The sequence below is a fragment of the Heterodontus francisci genome, chromosome 13 (genome assembly GCF_036365525.1).
Source record: "Heterodontus francisci isolate sHetFra1 chromosome 13, sHetFra1.hap1, whole genome shotgun sequence".
NCBI classification, from domain to species: Eukaryota; Metazoa; Chordata; class Chondrichthyes; order Heterodontiformes; family Heterodontidae; genus Heterodontus; species Heterodontus francisci.
The window spans coordinates 118315343-118335123 of NC_090383.1; the positions used below are offsets into that span (position 1 = coordinate 118315343).

At 42.4% G+C, this 19781-nt stretch overlaps 1 protein-coding gene across 3 annotated transcripts in view; it reads right to left on the reverse strand.

Annotated features, from left to right (window-relative positions):
* Window positions 1-833: 833 nt before the first annotated feature.
* Window positions 834-19781, reverse strand: part of LOC137376636 (collagen alpha-1(XII) chain-like) — a 268726-nt gene continuing 249778 nt past the window's right edge. For 2 of the 3 annotated variants that reach the window (XM_068045570.1, XM_068045573.1), the window contains 4 exons: window positions 19534-19722; window positions 16230-16307; window positions 13489-13653; window positions 834-2378 (listed from right to left, as the gene is read on the reverse strand). In XM_068045570.1, coding sequence (XP_067901671.1) covers window positions 2257-2378; window positions 13489-13653; window positions 16230-16307; window positions 19534-19722 — 554 coding nt within the window. In that variant the 3' untranslated portion in view covers window positions 834-2256. Of the gene's footprint in view, window positions 2379-3131; window positions 4070-13488; window positions 13654-16229; window positions 16308-19533; window positions 19723-19781 lie in introns of those variants that run through there. The other variant, XM_068045571.1, reaches the window with a different exon arrangement.

Sequence of the window (19781 nt, forward strand, 5' to 3'; positions counted from 1 at the left end):
CTGGTTCACTAATGTCCTTTAGAGAAGGACATCTGCTGACTGCAGATTTCCCACAGCAATGTGGTTGACTCTTAACTTCTGAAACAGCTTAGCAAATTACTCAAGATATTTTTCAGAAGATGACTCACCACCACCTTCTCAAGGGCAGTTAGGGATAGGTAATAAATGCTGACCTTACCAGTGATGCCCTTAATCTGAATATTTTTTTTTTAAAAAAAAGCAGCAATGTAAGTGATGCAAAAAAGCAAGACTTGCATTTATATAGTGCTTCCCATGATTTTAGGACATCCCAAACCACTTCCCAGCCAGTGAAATACTTTTGAAGTGTAGTCACTGTTGTGTTGTAGGAATGCGGATTCGATCATCAAACTAACTGTAAAGTCCCTTAACCCATGCGTGAAGTATTCTCATCTTTTGTTGCACCTTGTGTTAAAATCCTAAAGTCTGAAAGCACAGATCGAGACTGTTCAGCTCATGATGCTTGCGCCAGCTCTTAGAAGGACCTGTCCTATTGGTTCCACTCCTCAGCTCTTCCATAGCCCTGCATTCCATAGCACAACAACTTGTTATGTGAAAAAAAAATCTCATTTTCTCCCCTCTGGTGCTTTTGTCAGTTATCTCAAATCTGGGTCCTTTGCTTATTGCCACTCCTGTAAGTGGAAATAGTTTCTTCTTATTTACCCATCATAATTTTGAACATCTTCGTTAAATCTCCCCCTTAATCTTATCTGCTCCAGTCTCTCCACAAAACTGAAGTTCCTCATTCCTGGTATCGTTCTAAGTTAAGCTAAAGAAAAATCTTACTGGTTAAAAGAAGATGCGAGAGCTGTTAGTTTAATTTCAGTAGTTTTATTGAAAAATGCCTCTTTCATTTCAGAAATAAATAGGAAATTTAGGCTGTGAAATTCACAATCTGCAGTTACAAATACGAAGCAGCAATTCTATATCCATAGTCTTGCAAACAGATTCCAACTGCATTCTAGTTTCTGAAAACACTATATTCTGGTAAAGGTTCCATACTAAATATACATCACAGACATGCATTTCCACCACCCTTTGTAACAGATCTGCTGAGACCCAGCACATTTACATTTAAAGTATTGAAGTCTTAATGTTAAAAAAATGGTTTAAGCAGTGTTAAGTATTGTATCTGGTAGGTACAATGATTTTAAGCAGTATCCTTTTTAAGAGTGTGTTGCACCTAATTCTTGATTTAACCAGCTGATACACTTGTAAGATAAAGTAACATATTCCTATAGGTTATAACTGAAAATACAGATACACTATATAATTGGAATGTAGTAGACAAGCTTGTCATTTGTTAATTGTAGCTATTGTTCAAATAGCATTTGAAGTGCTAACATGGGATAAAATTGCAGAGTAACCATTGCGAATGTGTGGATATTGGGTGCAATTGGAAGTGGGGGAGGAGACTGTCTATGGTGTGAATCAATGCGGAAAGTTTTTTTTTTGTTTTTTTTCTATTTCTAATGAAAAAATTATTGACTACAGAAAAAGAAGTGTTTTTTGTAACTAAAGTGAATAGAGGCACAGTTAAAACCAATCTATGCAGGTTAAGACGGACAGAAAAGGCGTGTTACTACGTAAAAGCATATACACAACAGGTGAAAGTGACAGACTGAGAGTACACAGGAGTTACGCAAATGACGACGGGGATTTTTTTTGCATCAGTCACATGTGCAGGAGTCCCGGCTTTCAAACATTGATAAGTAGGAAAGGGGCAGGGCCAGAATAAACCTGATCTCCGTAGCTAAAACATGATAAGAAAGATTACCACTGCTCAGTATTTCTAGCGAAAATGTCGCTGTATCTTGCAAGGTGTGGGGGGATCGTCGTGTGGCCCTGCACAATATCCCTACACATTGCAATTGGAGCATTCCTACTATTCCCCTTCCCTAATGTGACATGACTGTTACAAGGGATGTGGGGAAGGAACTGCTCCTGACTATGTGTATGGCAAAGTTGAAGATGTGATTTTAAAATGAACATGCTTGTGCTGTGGCTGAACCAATATCAGGCCAAGGTCAGACCCAAAAACCAGAGCTGAGCGGTTCTAAGCCGAAGCAAAGCATGTTTAACTCTCTAATTGCTCAACTGGGGCCAAATTAGGTGATCAAAAACATAGAGGCTTCTGCAGACATGAATGTGGCAACAAAATACAGATCGAAAGGCAGTTGATATGACACCTCTCCGCGCTCTCTCCCTGTTTTTTTTTGGAACAATGAAGGACATTCCTCATGAATGGACTCGGCTAAATCCAGGCGACTGAGTTTCAATTTGGTCGAACTCTTCTTCCTCTCCCCTTTCTATGGGCACAACATGGGTTTCTGGTCGGTAGGGTCGCGGCTCGTATTGTCCTGGTTGGAAATATGGGTCTGATATAACAAACACTATAATCGGCAGCCTACCAATCCTTTGGTTTAGACATGTATACAACATGTCAGACACAAATTAAATTCTTATAACATATACATTTTTATATATATATTTGTATGCATATTTTGATTTACATTCACCTGAAAAAATTATACTCTTTTCTAACAAAGCAGAAGGGAAGAGTAGAATTGCTTCCTTTTAAGTCATTAATAATATTTGGAAAAATGTCTTTTTTCTTAAAGAAAAGAGGATTCTTTCGAACAAAAGATGCAGTAATTGCACAGAAATGATCAACAACACTACATTTATAATGACAGGGCAGTTCAAATCGTGCTGTGCATTATTAGTAAAACGATGTTTAACAAAGGTGCGGAATCTGATGTTAAGATGAGTTTCATTTGAATTTGTTGGCACGATCATTACTAAAAATGAACACTATGATTTGAACTGCCCGTGGCTGTTTAAAAAAGGATCCGTTAAATTCAAATCAATAACGTGAAGGAGAATCATTCAACAGTGATTACAGTTTTAAATAAAGACACAATAGCAAAATGGAAAGAGCAAACATAAATGGGTGTCAGCAAATGTAGAGGTGTGAGAGAGAGAGAGAGAGGGAAAAGCAAAGTGAGACGCTACCAGGAGAGAGACGTGCTGGATGGGAGCTCTGACCCGTAGCTTCCTCCAGGTACGGCTCCCTTTTGGGAATGCTCGGAATTTGTGGTGCTATTCCTGGGTTATATGCAGTTGGTAATACCACAACAGCAAAGTTACACGGAATTCTTTCTGTTGATCGTGCGTGCAGCATTTATGAGCACACAAAACATTGTTTAGTTAAACCAATTTTTAAAAAAAACAATTATACTGTGAAGTTGAAAAAGCCTAAAACAAAAATTATTTTCCTACCCCATAAAAAAAAAGCGTGGGGATGGTCTCGGTTGGTAACACAAAATGGGAAATAGTGAATTGGTAGCCAGTTTTACACTCTGCCCAATTTTCTTTTCCATTGGATAAGAAATTCAGCCGGAATGCAGAATGGGATACCGATTTGCGATTGTCCATCCTGTACCACCACCCAAGACTAGTTTCACCCCCTCTTTATATTTTTGTCGCTGATATTTGTAGGGTTTTTCTTGGTGATGTTTCAGAAGGATGGTTACTGTCTAATGCAGGTAGCAAGCAGCAGGCCCGAACACAGAAGCCGGTTTAATAGATGTTACAGCTGGTGTGGGTTGTGATTCAGTTCGAACCTTTGAGATGCCGCAATTAGTTATTTACAGAAACAATACGACAAAGTAATTTGAACATTCCCGGCTAAAAATCTGTTTTTTTTTTGTTGTTGTTTGTAAAATGGTGTATCTTCACAAGGTTAGTAGTAAGTTTAAGCCTTGTTCGTGAGTGAGATTCTTTTTTTTGCTTCACGATGAAACAGCCTTAAAAGGACAGGCATCTCTGACGTCTGTTTCATATATAGAAACTGCAAACTCTTAGTTTAGTAGGTGTGTTTCGCTCTCCTTATGAAGAACTGATGGTCAACAGAGTTCAATAAATCAACTCCTGGAGAATTTTCCAAAAAGGCTCATTTCTTATTAAGCTCGGGAACAAATATTTCAGAAACAGGGTTTTTCGGTTTTTTGTAAGCATCATGGGTAACCTAGTAAAATTTATCCGGAACCTGAAACAGGTTAAGAATGTTGTTAGTTTTGGGAAAAAGAGCTAGATATATATATATATATATATTCTTTTTTTTCTGCAGTGGAGAATAAATGAGCTGTTGCTATTTTGTTTTTAATTATTCAGAACAAAAATCAAACACATATCACATCACAATATTTAGACCGTTAACATATCTGGGGCATCCAAGTTTGTTGACAGCCCGGTTGGTGTTAAATTCCAGTCAGTTCTTATGACCCAACGGCCACTTGCAAACGAACAGCAATTTGGCTGCCTTTAATTAACACCCCAATCGGGGTGGAACGCAAGCTCGCTAGAACTAGAGAACTGAGAAAATTAAAGATTTTTTTGTTGATATTTCGATTGCATTTGTTATCTGTATCAGTACATTTGAATCGCTGTTATTGACAACAGGTTAAAACATTGCAAAGCTGAAATGAGGTTTTAGTATATTTCTTTAGCTTAAGTTACAAGATCATTTAACTACAGGGCCCGAAGTTACCCTTAAATGTTGAATAGTCTTTTCAGTTAGTTTACCTATTTTTTAAATAGGACTTAGAATCTTACACTCTATGTTAATTTTAAAAATATGTTTATTTTCATAAGGTTGGCCACAACTGTAAATGCAATAGATTTAATGTCTCTATTTAGGGATTAATCAGTAGCTGTAAAGCTTTTGTGTAATTGCAACAAATAATTTGTTCTTTTCTTTATTCTGGGCATAGCTTTCTTTGTGGTTCAAGAAGAGCTCAGTTCCAGCAACAGTTTGACTTGAAATATTGCAGTGTTGGCTATTTAGGAGTTGGGAAGGGGGAAGGTCATGTATGCATGGGATTACTGGGCGAGTACTGGGAAGCCCTGCACACACAAGGCAGGAGTTCAGAGCCAACATGTACCCGTTAAGGTGAAGGGTAGGACCAACAAGTCCAGGGAACCCTGGATGTCAAGGAATATAGAGGATTGGATCAGGAAAAATAGGAGGCTTATGGCAGATCCCAAGCGCTGAAAACAGCGGAGGCACTAGAGGAGTATAGAAAGTGTAGGGTGGCACTTTAAAAAGTAATTAGGAGAGCAAAGAGGGGACCTGAAAAAACACTGGTGGGCAAGATAAAGGAAAATCCCAAGGCGTTTTAAAAGTATATTAAGGTTAAGAGGATAACCAGGGAAAGAGTAGGGCCCATTAGGGATCAATGTGGCAATCTTTGTGTGGAGCTGGAGGACATAGGTGAGGTTTGAAGTGATTACTTTTCATCAGTGTTCACTATGGCGAAGGATGATGTAGGTGCAGAGATCTGGGAGGGGGATTGTGATATACTTGAACATATTAACATTGAAAGGGAGGAAATATTAGCTGTTTTAGCGGGCTTAAAAGTGGATAAATCCCCAGGCCCAGATGAGATGTATCCCAGGCTGTTATGTGAGGCAAGGGAGGAGATAGCAGGGGCTTTGACACAAATTTTCAAATCCTCTCTGGCCACAGGAGAGGTACCAGAGGACTGGAAGACAGTGAATGTGGTACCATTATTCAAGAAGGGTAGTAGGGATAAACCAGGTAATTACAGGCCGGTGAGTCTAACATCAGTGGTTGGGAAAATATTGGAACAAATGCTGAGGGACAGGATTAATCTCCACTTGGAGAGGCAGGGATTAATCAGGGATAGTCAGCATGGCTTTGTCAAGGGGAGATCGTGTCTAACTAACTTGATTGAATTTTTCGAGGAGGTAACTAGATGTGTCAATGAGGATAAAGCAGTAGATGTAATATACATGAACTTCAGTCAGGCTTTTGATAAGGTCCCACATGGTAGACTGGTTAAGAAGGTAAGAGCCCATGGGATCCAGGACAATTTGGCAAATTGGATCCAAGATTGGCTTAGTGGCAGGAGGCAGAGGGTGATGGTCGAGGGCTGTTTTTGCAATTGGAAGCCTGTGACCAGTGGTGTAGCACAGGGATCGGTGCTGGATCCCTTGCTGTTTGTACAGTACATTAATGATTTAGACGTGAATATAGGAGGTATGATAAGTAAGTTCACAGATGACACAAAAATTGGTGGTGTTATAAATAGTGAGGAGGAAATCCTTATATTACAGGACGATATAAATGGGCTGGTAAGATGGGCGGAGCAGTGGCAAATGAAATTTAATCCTGAAAAGTGTGAGGTAATGCATTTTGGGAGGACTAACAAGGCAAGGGAATATACAATGGATGGTAGGACCCTAGGAAGTACAGAAAGTCAGAAGGACCTTGGTGTACTTGTCCATAGATCACTGAAGACAGCAGCACAGGTAGATAAGGTGGTTAGGAAGGCCTTTGGGATACTTGCCTTTATTAGCCAAGGCACAGAATATAAGAGCAGGGAGGTTATGATGGAGCTGTATAAAACATTAATTAGGCCACAGCTGGAGTACTGTGTACAGTTCTGGGCACCACACTATAGGAAGGATGTGATTGCACTGGAGAGGGTGCAGAGGAGATTCACCAGGATGTTGCCTGGGCTGGAGCATTTCAGCTATGAAGAGAGACTGAAAAGGCTAGGGTTGTTTTCCTTGGAGCAGAGAAGGCTGAGGGGGGACATGATTGAGGTGTGCAAGATTATGAGGGGCATTGATAGGTTAGATAGGAGGAAACTTTTTCCCTTAACGGAGGGGTCAAGAAACAGGGGGCATAGATTTAGGGTAAGGGGCAGGAGGTTTGGGGGGATTTGAGGAAACATCTTATCAACCATAGGGTGGTTGGAATCTGGAACACACTGCCTGAAGAGGTGGTGAAGGCAGGAACCCTTACAACATTTAAGAAGTATTTAGATGAGCACTTGAAACACCGTAACATACAAGGCTAGGGGCCAAGTGCAGGAATATGGGATTAGAATAGTTGGGTGCTGTATGGCTGGCACAGGCACGATGGGCCGAAGGGCCTGTTTCTGTGCTGTATAACTCTATGACTCTATAAGCCATACACACGTAAGTTTTATGGCGGGAAGGGAAGGCCTGCACACTGGGCTGGATTTTGTCACATCACGGGACTCTCGGCGCCGGGCCAAGAAGGTGGGGAACCCCACCTCGGCCTTTCGGAGCCCCACACCCACCCCTCTAAGAACTGTCGGCAAATCGGAGGGACGGCACATCAGTCGTATTACCACTGGGAGCAGTGGCCACTGTCGGTACTACAAAGAGGCCTTGGACTCAGGCCCAGCGCTGGAGTCCAGACCCAAGGTAAGTGAGAGGGGGCCACCAGGACCAGACCAGCAGGTCCTGGTGAGAGGGGGGTGGGGAGCAGGCGGGTGTTTAGTGCAGGGGGAAGGTGGGGGGGTTCACAAAGGTGGTTGTGTTTCCCAGCAAGGGCACTGCATGGGCAACAGATTATCCACAGAGGAGGGCACTCCTTCCAAGCTTGCCGGGAGGTCACCTCGTTTTGCTGGGCGACCTCCCCGTGGGGCGCTGATTCCTGCCCCCTCCCCCTGCCACTGGTTAAATTCCAGTAGCGACAGGAAGGCGATGGGCCCTCCGGCCTCAGTTTTATGGGCCCCCGCCTCTGAACCTGTATCCTAGATTCCTCTCCCATAAAATTCAGCCGCATGGAGTTGGTGGGGGAGAGGAATCTGCACAGGTGGTAGAGAGACAGTCCTATACATACTGGGTTGGTGGGGGATAAGGATTCATTTACAACTGATTATTTTTAATGCATTTGTTAGGCTGTAGAAACTTAATTTCATAAATTGCCTCCTGATTTCCCAAAATTATTTGAAAATTGAAAACTTTGGAGATGAGTCAATTGGGTACCAGTAAAAAATATATTTGCTCATAACTAATTGTGACAGAGAATTGCAAGACAAGAACAATGAGGCAATTGGCAGGAAGTGTGATGCAGTTGACGGGAAGTCGGTGCAAAAGACTGTTTTTATTATATGAAAATATATATTTACTGGGAGCTTTACATGGGCTAGTCATTGAGATCTGGGTCCCTTCTTTGTAGCTGTTGGGGGCGGTTGGTTGGATATCCATGTAGGACACACTCCATTCTAGTGATATAATGGTTAACATACTAAAGTGAAGAGGAGTGATGATCTCATTACTGCAAGCATTGTCTACATCTTTTTAGTTCAAAGAAATATCCAAATAACCACTAAAATCCCACCGGAAAAATAAAGTTCTTGATATTTCCAAATGTGTGATCGTATAAGAGGAATATCCTGCCTTGTAATAAAGAGGGGCAGGAGGGTATTCTGTTGGGTTAAAAACTGTTTAGACCCTCCGGGGAACACAAGCTAATGGAGCAAGTTTATGGAATATTCTGTATTCTGAGTGGGTTGCATTTAAGGCTCCCTCTTAAGGAACATTGCTATGAGACAAGTGTTTAAAAGTTCAGCTTTAGGCTGCTCTTCTTGATGTTGTAAAAATCAGAGCACCTTTAATTTTTAATTCCTAAAGGGACACATCTTCAAGCAAATGTTTTTTTGCAAACTCTTTATTCTTCGGGTGGGAATGGTCGGGGCAAAAGGTGGGACAAGAGGAGCAATGTGTCATTTTCACTAATATTAGCAAAGTATATGTTGCTGTGCAGCGTTGTTGTGAACAAACAAAAAAGATTTTCCAAACATTCATTTTAGGAAGAAGGTGCTCCTTTAAAATCTCAACACTTTCTCTCGCCTTATGCTGGACAGAAAGTTAAATGGGCACTAAGTTCATATCAGATTTAGCAGGCTTGATGTTTGTTTGAAGATGCAACACGAGTCAAATTGTTGTTGTACCACTTGGGCATGATGCCCTCTTGTTCAAAGTGGCAGGTGGTCTTTTTCCTTCCTCAAAAGAGAGATTTTGGAAATCATTTATTTTTCATGAAAGCAATGCCCCTTTTAAAATGTTTTTAAAAATTAGTAGGGCCCCGTGTGAGGCTAAATTTATGTATAAATAATTTATCTATTTTACTGTAATATTGCAAGCCAAACAAGGCAGTTTATTAATGATTATAAAATATTAACTTTTAAACTGTTATATTACTTTATGAGCAAAGAATATGAAATTTGCACTTATGATCATGTTTCATTCATGTTTTGGTGAAAAGAACTTCAACTTTGCCATTAAAGTTTTAGTAATTTGGGATTATCTCTTTCAACAGCCTGAGAATGTTTTAAAATTAATCTTTGCTGGTTCTGATTTTTAGAGTAAGTGACATTCTTGCCACAAAATATGCCAAAAATCATGGAGTCAGTCGCAGTGTCTCTCTGACAGGGTCTCACTGCGTTGGTGTTTTTTCTCTCTTTACCTCGTCATTAAAGTTGCTAACACCAGTTGGATCTATTCCCGTTTGTTTATGTGGCATTTGATCGCACACCATCATATATGCCATCTAACTAGTGGTGTTTGCCTGCAGTTTGCAAACGTTACTCCTCCCAAACTCAGAGTTCACTATCTTTGCACATGGTTTCATACCAGCAGCTGTCATGTGTGAAGCTCCAAGAACCACAGGTACAAACCCCAGGTCTGAACTGCAAATGCGAAATGCAAGCTTTCCTCCTGGGTTGCCAGTAGCAGTACCCGGGAGATTAATCCAGGCAACAAACAATTAGGAAAGCCTTTTGGGATTGGAGTATAAGAGTAAAAAAAGTCTTCCTGCAATTCCATAGGGTCTTGGTGAGTCTATACCTGCTACTGTCTGCAGTTTCGGTCTTACCTAAGGAAGGATATACTTGCCTTCAAGGGAAGTGCAACAAGCATCAAGTTCACTGGACTGATTCATGAGGTGAGGAGATTGTGCTATGATGTGAAATTGAGTAGACTAGGCCTATATTTCTTAGAGTTTAGAAGAATGAGAGGTGATCTCATCGAAACAAAATTCTTAAGTGGCTTGATAGGGTAGATGCTGAGAAAATGTTTCCCTGGCTGGAAAGTCTAGAACTAGGGGTCACAGTCTCAGGATAAGCAATTGACCATTTAAGACTGAGATGAGCAGAAATTTCTTTAATCAAAGAGTTGTGAATCTTTGGAATTCTCTATCCCAGAGAGCTGTGGATGCTCAGTTGTTGAGTATATTTAAGTCAGAGATTGACAGATTTGTGGATACTAAGGGATCAAGGGATATGGGGATATTGTGAGAACATGTAGCTGAGTTGGAAAATCGGCCATGATCTTATTGAATGGCAGAGCAGGCTTGAGGAGCCAAGTGCCTACTCCTATTATGCTTCTATGTTCTTATAGCTCTGACACCAGTTTTAAACAGAGCAAATTGTCAGAATCATACAACACAATAAGAGACCATTTGGGCCATCATGCCTCTACTCCCCCACTCTTTCCCTGCAGCCCTGCAAATTATATATCCAATTCTCTTTTGAAAGTTACTATTGAATCTGCTTCCACCACCTTCAGGCAATACATTCCAGGTCATAACAAGTCCCTGCATAAAATGAAATTCTACTTTTGTCCTCTCCTATTCTTCTGTCTAATATCTTAAATCTGTGCTGCATTGTGGTGACTGATCCTCTCACCAATGGAAATAGTTTCTCCTAGTTACTCAAGACCCCTCATATTTTTAACACCTCTACTAAATCTGCTCTCAGGAGAACAATCAAAGCTTCTCTAGTCTCTGCACATAACTGAAGTCCCTTATCCCTGGTATCATTCTAGTAAATTTCCTCTGCATCCTATCCAAAGCCTTGGCAACCTTTCCAAACTGTGTGGTGCCAGAATTAGACACAGTATGCCAATGAAGGCCTAACCTGTGATTTATTAAGGTTTAAGATTTTTTAGTAAAATCACAGTCATTCTAATAATAGAGAAATCATCAACATCTCTATTTTTCAAAAGCTATGCTTACAGCTTGCATCACATGCAAGTTTTCAGGATATTACCCACAGTAATTGAGGAACTGTGGCTGGAAACATGCTGGGACTGAGCTGACGGGTCGTGTAGTTTTACCCCCCTCTCCCACACACATCAAACTCAGTTTCTATTTAGATCAGTGTTGTCAAAGTATTAGCCACTGGAATCCAGATGTAGCTAATTGCATTTCTGATTACAAAATAAATGAGAATAGACATGGTTGTTGGCCATGTGATCTCAACACGCATACCCACACGGTGTATGCATGTTAACTTTCTGTGCTCTTGTTTGTAAATTGGTAAGATTAAAAAACAGATTGTATATTTATGACCATTTTGATTGTTTTATTTCCATGATTACTGAATGGTGACAAATATACACATGAAGTACATTTACCTCCATTGTGTGAGTGTATCTGAGGCGTTTTCCACTAAAATGAGTGAATATAGAACGTAACCACATCTGCAACTAGTCAGTGAACAACATTGATTTAGATTACACACTTTCCTCTAACTTTCATCTGAGAAGAAATCCTTGTACTCTACCGGAAGCTTCATCTTCCATTCACAGAATCTTATATGTCATAGAATCGTACAGCACAGAAGGAGACCATTTGGCCCATTGTGCCTTTGCCATTCCTGAACACTCCCACTGAATGCTCCCAGAGAATCCAAGAGGGTTGGCAACTCGTCTTGTGGCCCTCACTCTTTATTTTGTACTGACCCTTCCTCTCCTCTTTCTGTTTGGTCTTCCCACTAGGTTCCTTATACCATGTGGATTGACACTGCATTCGATGATTGCACAATGTTCAGCACCATTCGCTACTCCTCAGATACTGAAGCAGTCCGTGTCGAAATGCAGCAAGACCTGGACAATATCCAGGCTTGGGCTGATAAGTGGCAAGTAACATTCGCGTCACACAAGTGCCAGTCAATGACCATCTCCAACAAGAGAGAATCTAACCGTCTCCCCTTGACATTCAATGGCATTATGATTGCTGAATTCCCCAATATCAACATCCTGGTGGGGGGGGTTACCATTGACCAGAAACTGAACTGGAGTAGCCATATAAATAAATAAGAGCAGGTCAGAGGCTAGGAATCCTGCAGCGAGTAACTCACCTCCTGACTCCCCAAAGTCTGTCCACCATCTGCAAGGCACAAGTCAGGAGTGTGATGGAATACTCTCCACTTGCCTGGATGGGTGCAGCTCCAACACTCAAGAAGCCTGGCACCATCCAGGACAAAGCAGCCCACTTGATCAGCACCCCATCCACAAACATTCACCCCCTCCACCACTGGTGCACAGTGGCAGCAAAGAACAAAGAACAGTACAGCACAGGAACAGGCCAAACAGTCCTCTAAGCCTGCGCCGATCTTGATGCCTGCCTAAACTAAAACCTTCTGCACTTCCGGGGATCGTATCCCTCTATTCCCATCCTATTCATGTATTTGTCAAGATGCCTCTTAAACGTCGCTCTTGTACCTGCTTCCACCACCTCCCCCGGCAGCAAGTTCCAGACACTCACCACCCTCTGTGTACCATCTACAAGATGCAGTGCAGCAACACACCAAGGCACCTTAGACAGCACCTTCCAAACCCACGACCTTTCCCACCTAGAAGGACAAGGGCAGCAAATGTGTGGGAACACCACCACCTGCAAGTTCCGGTCCAAGCCACACACCATCCTGACTGTCGCTGGATCAAAATCCTGGAACTCCCTTCATAAGAGCACTGTGGGTGTACCTACCCCACATGGACTGCCGCCGTTCAGGAAGGCAGCTCACCACCACCTTCTCAAGGGCAATTAGGAATGGGCAATAAATGCAGGCCTAGCCAGCGATGCCCACATCCCACGAATGAATAAACAAATTCATCCTGACTCCTCTGCACTCCTCTGACCTCTTAAACAAACCGAGGTGGCAAACAGCACAAATTGGCCGCATGTCACATCAAAACACTCGCCTTACTGATCACCCCTCTGCCAGGAACTGCCATTTTATATTTGGACCTCCAAGCACCATGGCTAACCCAGGATACATTTCGGCACAGCCACGTGGTAACCTATGATGTTACTTAGTTACTTATTTAGTCACCTGTTTAAATCATGATTTATATCAGCAACCACTGGAGCATTTCACAAACGTTCCAGCCACTTAGTTTAAAGAAAAAAGAAGTTATAGCCTTATAAGTCTTTGCCTCTTTTGTTCTGCTTCATCTTATGGCTTGAGTGCAATTAGGTGTCATGCATTGCAAAGTACAGGGCAGAATGGTCGACCGATCATTCTCCAGTTTACCAAGGTGTAAACTCTTTAATTGCCTGCTGAGTGGTTAGTTTACAAACTATACAAGAAGCTCATTAGTTTTTAGTGCTTCAGTTTAATTAATGTTAATTATCATGTTAAAAAATTATACATTAAGGATTTTTAAAAAAAATTGTTTATAGAATAGTTATAAAAGCGGTTAAAGGGGATAACTTCACCCAAATCAGCAGGGGTTTAACTGTTTAAAAAAATTTACCTGATGTCAATCACTTACCGATTTCAAAAAGAATATATTAAAACCCAACAAATCGCTGGATTAATTCCGAAGATCACAACCTACCTGGATATCCATTGTAAGGGATGCCTGCACACATAGAGGAATCACAGTAACCAGGAGGGCCTGGAGGACCTCGAGACCCATAACGTCCTTGGCGACCAGGTGGTCCGAGGGGTCCCATTGGGCCTGGAGGACCTGTTGGGCCTGTTCTTGATTCTCCTTGTGGGCCTAGAAAGAAAAAAATGGAGACATTAGGACAGACCTGGCATAGATGTACTTTTTTTCTCTTCCAATTTTCTCCACTCACCTCATTCTGGTTGTGCCTGCAGCCTTCTGGTGCCTCATGCCCCAGCCCCGACACCCACGAATGGTCATCCTTCATACGTCAGCCTGGACACGGGGGAGGGGGAGGGGGGGTGGGGGGTGAATTTTCATTTTTAGGTCAGGACCCCGTCGGGAGCATTTCCAGGTCCTGACCCTGTACTGCATCAGCGCTTGATGCCTGATGCAATTTTCAAGAACTTGGCCAATTAATGGCCAGATGGCGCATTCACCATCTATTTAAGTGCAGTGGCTGGGCTTCTGAGGATGGAGGGCCAATAGGAGGCCATCCAGCACTCAAAGATCAGCGGCCCCACCGTCAGAGGTAGGCGTTTCCGATGAAGATATGAGAAAGACAGGGCGCCTCACGATGGAGGAGCCTTCTGTAGAATCTTCAGAATGCTAAAATAAAAAGTGGCCACAGCTGTCAGGCTGTCATCATGGAGGGGAAACCTTTCCACTGGGCGGTCTATGGCCGCAGCTGTGGTCCTATGGTTATTGCGACTATTGTGGGGTGGGGGGGGGGGGGGGTCTTAACTTTAATGATGGTGCGTTGGCCCTGTGGTCTGCTACCAGCAGGTTGCCTCCATTCATCAGCAGAGTTTCCGCTTCAGTGGAGGGCTCACATGCCAATCTGGAAACTACCCCCCCCCCCCCCCAAACCCCACCTCCCCCACCCCGGTTCTAAAATGGCCTGGAGGGAGGAACATGCCGGCAAACTGGAACGCCGGCTGTTAGTGGGAAATTGCCAGTCCGCCTGCCTGCCTCCCGTCCTGCCTCCACAGACGAATGAAAATTCAGCCCTGATTGTCTGCTGGATATTGTACCATGGGGAGAATTGCAGTTGAGGTTAGTGCCATGCATATCTTACACACAAACATGCACGCACACACACAGAGGCAGAAAGACATGAATGCGCACCCACACACACTTTCTGCCAGGAATTCCTGTTTTGTTTAAATGGTTAACTCTCTCTCTAAAATGGAAGTGAAATGTCACTGCAATTGAGTAAGCATTTATCCACAGATCTCAGACTGGATGAGTGATATTCTGCATCTAATCCATAATCTACTTGATTGAGCAATAAATAGAAAAGTATAGAGTTCTCCAACACTGATACCCTCATCTTGATAGGTCACAAAAACAAATCACCCTCTCTTTTTCTTTCTTTGCTGAAAAGAAGACCTATCTGGAGCAAAGAATGCATATGTGCAACAGTAGCGGTTTAAAATTACTTGTGCTGCTTTTTCTCTCTTTGTTCATTAACTTGGAAAACTCATGTCTAACCCCAAACCTGTCTGGCAGCTGTTCCTCATGCTGTCTAGACTGCCTCCACGTAATTCAAGAACAGTCGTCTGTAACTCTTCACACATGTTGTAAATGAAACCACAAAATTAACCCCCCCTCCACCCGCTCCCCCCACAGCCCTCATGGGGTCTCTCTCATCCCACCTCCAAAAAGAAAATGAAAACTACTGATCACTGGGATTAAAAATGACTCCTCATTTACTTCATTTTTATTTTCCACGACCATTTGACTCACATTTAATAGTCAAACCATTTGTCTGGGGGACGGAGGCAAACTGCTGCTAGTGAAGGCATGACTCTGCTTTTTTAATTATGAGCTGTGGGTGTCTCAGGGTACAGCCTACCTTAAACAAGTAAAACAAGGTGTCACCTTTGCCTCCCTCTGACCCATGAGGGGTTGATGTAATGTTTGTGTTGGAATGAGCTGTGTCACGGGTAACAGAGCAGCTCAATCTCTGCTGCTGAGGACCTTGCAAACTTATGCAGGCCAGACTGCGTGTTTCTCAAAAAAGAAAATCAAAATTAAGTAACAGTTTTGGAATTCCCGGAACACATTATGATTTAGTGCTCCACTAGCCGCTGCTCATCAGCCACTGAGTGCTTTTGTCAAGTGCAGCTTTATGAAGGAAGAAGGTGAAAACAGGGTGTCATCCATGAGTTGCCAATCACAGACTGTCTCCAGGAATTAAAGATTAATATCCCGGACACCATTATGAGCAACCGAGCAGAAAACTGCAAAGGTGTAAACAAAAACTACCACCTTCTGCCAATTTAGTTCAGCCTAGGTCTGAGATTTTTAACATGGCAGAATTTTTGGGATGGAATTTGGAGCTTTTGATTTTTTTTCCAGGTAAAATGAGAGTTGCCTAGCAAAAATATGGCACAAAGGTAAGGAAAGAAGAATTTGCCCCAAAGGTCATTCTGAGTTACTGACATTGAGGTTCAGTGGAAAGCAAAATCGGACAGAGCATTTCATGGACATCCAATTCATTTTACACAAATCACCCAGTTAAAATGCTGCCTAAAATGTTACAACTGAGTAGAGGAGAGTTATCTAATTTGTTTCTTTAATTCACCTGATACCCCTACAAATTTGGAGCAACAAAAATCTCCTGCATCATATAACTTGTATGCTATGATCCGTGCAAATGTTTGCTCATGCATAAAGCTACATACCAGGGGGTCCAGGTAAACCTCGCTGTCCTGGTTTCCCGATACCTGGACTGCCTCGTTCACCTTTTTCTCCAGGGATTCCTATCAGTGAAGGGGAAAAGATATGCTATTGAGAGTGTGCTGTAACATTGGAAGTTTTTGTTTATTTCATATGATGTGTCACTCACAAGACCAACATTCGTTGCCCATCCCTAAAGATTCAGACAGTTTATTACAAAGAAGTGAAAAGTAAACAATAACAGGGCAATAATTTCAACTTTCAGCATTGCTGCCTCCATTAGGCTGGAATAAAAGCTGGAAATGCACAGCCAGTCCATCAGCATCTGCAAAGCACCAAGATGGATTTGTGCACTAAATTCCTATTTTACTATATTAATTATGTTTCCATTCAAATTAAACCTGAAGTACAATTCCTCTTGGAATCATAACACCTCGGGCCCACTGGTTTTCGTGGGACCAGAAGGTCCATGAATACTCCTCCTTGCCACACAAAACAAAATCTCCCCCTCGCTGTCGGGCAATGTTTCAGACCTCTTGCTATTGCCATACCATCAGGTGGGTGATACCATGGTTGTGACCATGTAGGGTCAGGAGAAAGGCGACAGGATTAAAATCAAATGTTTTCCCCTCGGTATATGATGAAACATCCCAATCCTCTTTGACAGTAGTGCTAAAAACGACTGGTAATGTTGAGGTTTATCAGCTGCATTCCAATGATGTTGGACGTTACCAGAGCTGCTCACTAACTTGCAGGAAGGATGATCAACCCGGTGTCATGGCTAAAATGGCCCTGTCAAAAATTTTGCACAGCCAGTCGTTAATCAAAGGGCAGCCTGCCTCTCACATGCCCAGGAGTACAAATGCAGCAGGTAACAACCAACTTTCACACAGGACTCCTCCTGACTTCCCAGCAATGCTACCACCCATCTATATTTGCGGGGTTGGATCAGAACCCACTTAAGATGGTTCCACTGGCCAAGGATAATATTCGTGTCTCAAACCTTTGGCAGTGGAGACTTGAAAAGGAGGTTTGAACCAGGAAGCATTTATTTGAATGCCCAACACCCAGCCACGACATGCATGAAGTGTTGATCCTTCTCTGCCTCTTTACATTTTCACCATTTGCTTTTGCAAGTGGAACATTCTGAGCAGTAAAGGTGAATCAGTGTCAGAGCAATCAGAGGCATTCAAAGAGGAGCTAGAGAGGGCTCAGAGCAAATATATTCCCACAAAGAAAAAGGGTAGGACTCCCAAATCTGGTGCCCACTGGATGTCAAGGAACATCTAGGATAGGACAAGGCAAAGAAGGGAAGCTTTTGTCAGATACCAAAAGCTCAATATACTGTAGAAAGCCTATAGGAGTATAGAAAGTGTAGGGGTGAATTAAAAAAAGGCAAGTAGGAAAGCATCGTCAAGTAAAATCAAGGAAAATGCAAAAATGTTTTACAAATACATAAAGAGCAAGAGGAAACTAAAGAAAGAGTAAGGCCTTTTAGAGACCAAAAAGGTAACTTATGTGTAGAGGTGGAAGACGTGGGCATAGTTCTGAATGAACACTTTGTGTCTGTCTTCAAAAAGAAGGAGGTGTGATGCAGACTGTAGTTAGGGAGGAGGAGTATGAAATATTAGATGGGATAAACATTGTGAGAGAAGAAGTATTAAGGGGTTTAACACCTTTGAAATTAGATAAATCACCAGGTGTAAATGAAATGCACCCCAGGCTGCTCAGAGAAGCAAGGGAGAAAATAGCAGAGGCAGTGAACATCATTTTCTAATCCTTTCTGACTGTAGGCATGGTGCCCGAGGACTGGAGGACTGCTAAGATTGTATTGTTATTTAATAAGGGAGTAGGGGATATAGCAAGTAATTACAGGACAGTTATCCTAACCACAGTGGTGGGCAAATTATTAGAATAGACTCTAAGGGACAGTATTAATTGTCATTTAGAAAGGCGTGGATTAATCAAAGATAGTCTGCGTGAATTTGTTAAGGGAAGGTCATGTGTGACTAGCTTGGTTGAATTTTTTGAGGAGGTAACAAGGAGAGATTGATGAGGGTAAGCATGTTTGTTGTAGTCCAGATGCAATTTAGCAAGGCTCTTGACAAGGTCCTGCATGGCAGACTGGTAAGAAAAGTAAAAACCCATGGGATCCATGTGAAAGAAGCAAGTTGAATCCAAAATTGGCTCAGTGGCAGGAAGTAAAGGGTAATGATCGACTGGTGTTTTTTGTGACGGGAAGGCTGTTTCATGTGGGGGTCCGCAGGGCTCAGTACTGGGTTCCTTGCTTTTTGTGGTACCTATCAATGATTTAGACTTAAATGCCAGGGGCATAATTTAGAAGTTTGCAGGTGATACAAAAATTGGCCATGTGGTTGATAGTGAGGAAGAAAGCTATAGACTGCAGGAAGGTATCAATGGACTGGTCAGGTGGGCGGAAAAGTGGCAAATGGAATTCAATCCAATTCAATGTGTGAGGTAATGCATTTGGTGAGGGCAAACATGGAAAGGGAATACACAATAAATGATAGCTTATTGATAAGTATAGAGGAACAGGGACCTTGGAGAACATGTCCAAAATATCTGAAGGTAACAGGAGAGGTAGATGAGGTGGTTAAGAAGGCACAGGGGATACTTTGCTTTATTCGCTGAATCATACATTATCAGAGAAGGTTGTGCTAGAACTATATAAAACACTAGTTAGGCCACAGCTAGAGTACTGCTTACGTTTTGGTTACCGTGCTGCAGGAAGGATGTGATCCCACTATGGAGGGTACAGAGGAGATTTACGAGGATGTTGTCAGGAATAGAGAATTTTGACTATGAGGAAAAATTGGATAGGTTGGGGTTGTTTTCTCTGGGGCAGAGGAGGCTGAGGGGAGATTTATTTGAGATTTATAAAATTGTGAGGGGCCTAGATAGAGTGGTTAGGAAGGACCTATTTCCCTTCACCGGGAGGCCAATAACCAGTGGGTATAGATTTAAAGTAATTGGCTGAAGGATTAGAAGGAAGTTGAGGAGAAAGTTTTCACCCAGAAGATGATGGGGGTCAGGAACTCACTGCCTGAGAGAGTGGTAGAGGCAGAAACCTTCATCACCTTTAAAAAGTACTTGGATATGCACTTGAAGTGCTATAACCTACAGAACTACAGACCAAGAGTAGGAAAGTGGCATTAGGCTGGATAGCTCTTATTCTACTGGTACATATGATGGGCTGAATGGCTTCCTGCAGCATACATTTCTGTGATTCCATAAAGAAATTTAAGTCTGGCTAACACACTTGGAAAGTCCGGATTGAAAGTCTCATACCTCTTTCACCAGGTCTGCCTTGTCCACCAGGTGTTCCTGGGAATCCTGATGGGCCCGGAGGCCCTGTTTCTCCTACTTGTCCGGCACTACCTGGCGGCCCAGCTGGTCCAGGTGGCCCAGCAACAGCCCGATTGGTGTAGTAACCGTTGGGGATCTGGTTTATCAATGAGTTAACTCTCCTCATTTGGTCTGCAAAAATAAAGACAAAAGTTAACAATATCTCAAGCCAGCAGCTGCTTTCTTTATGC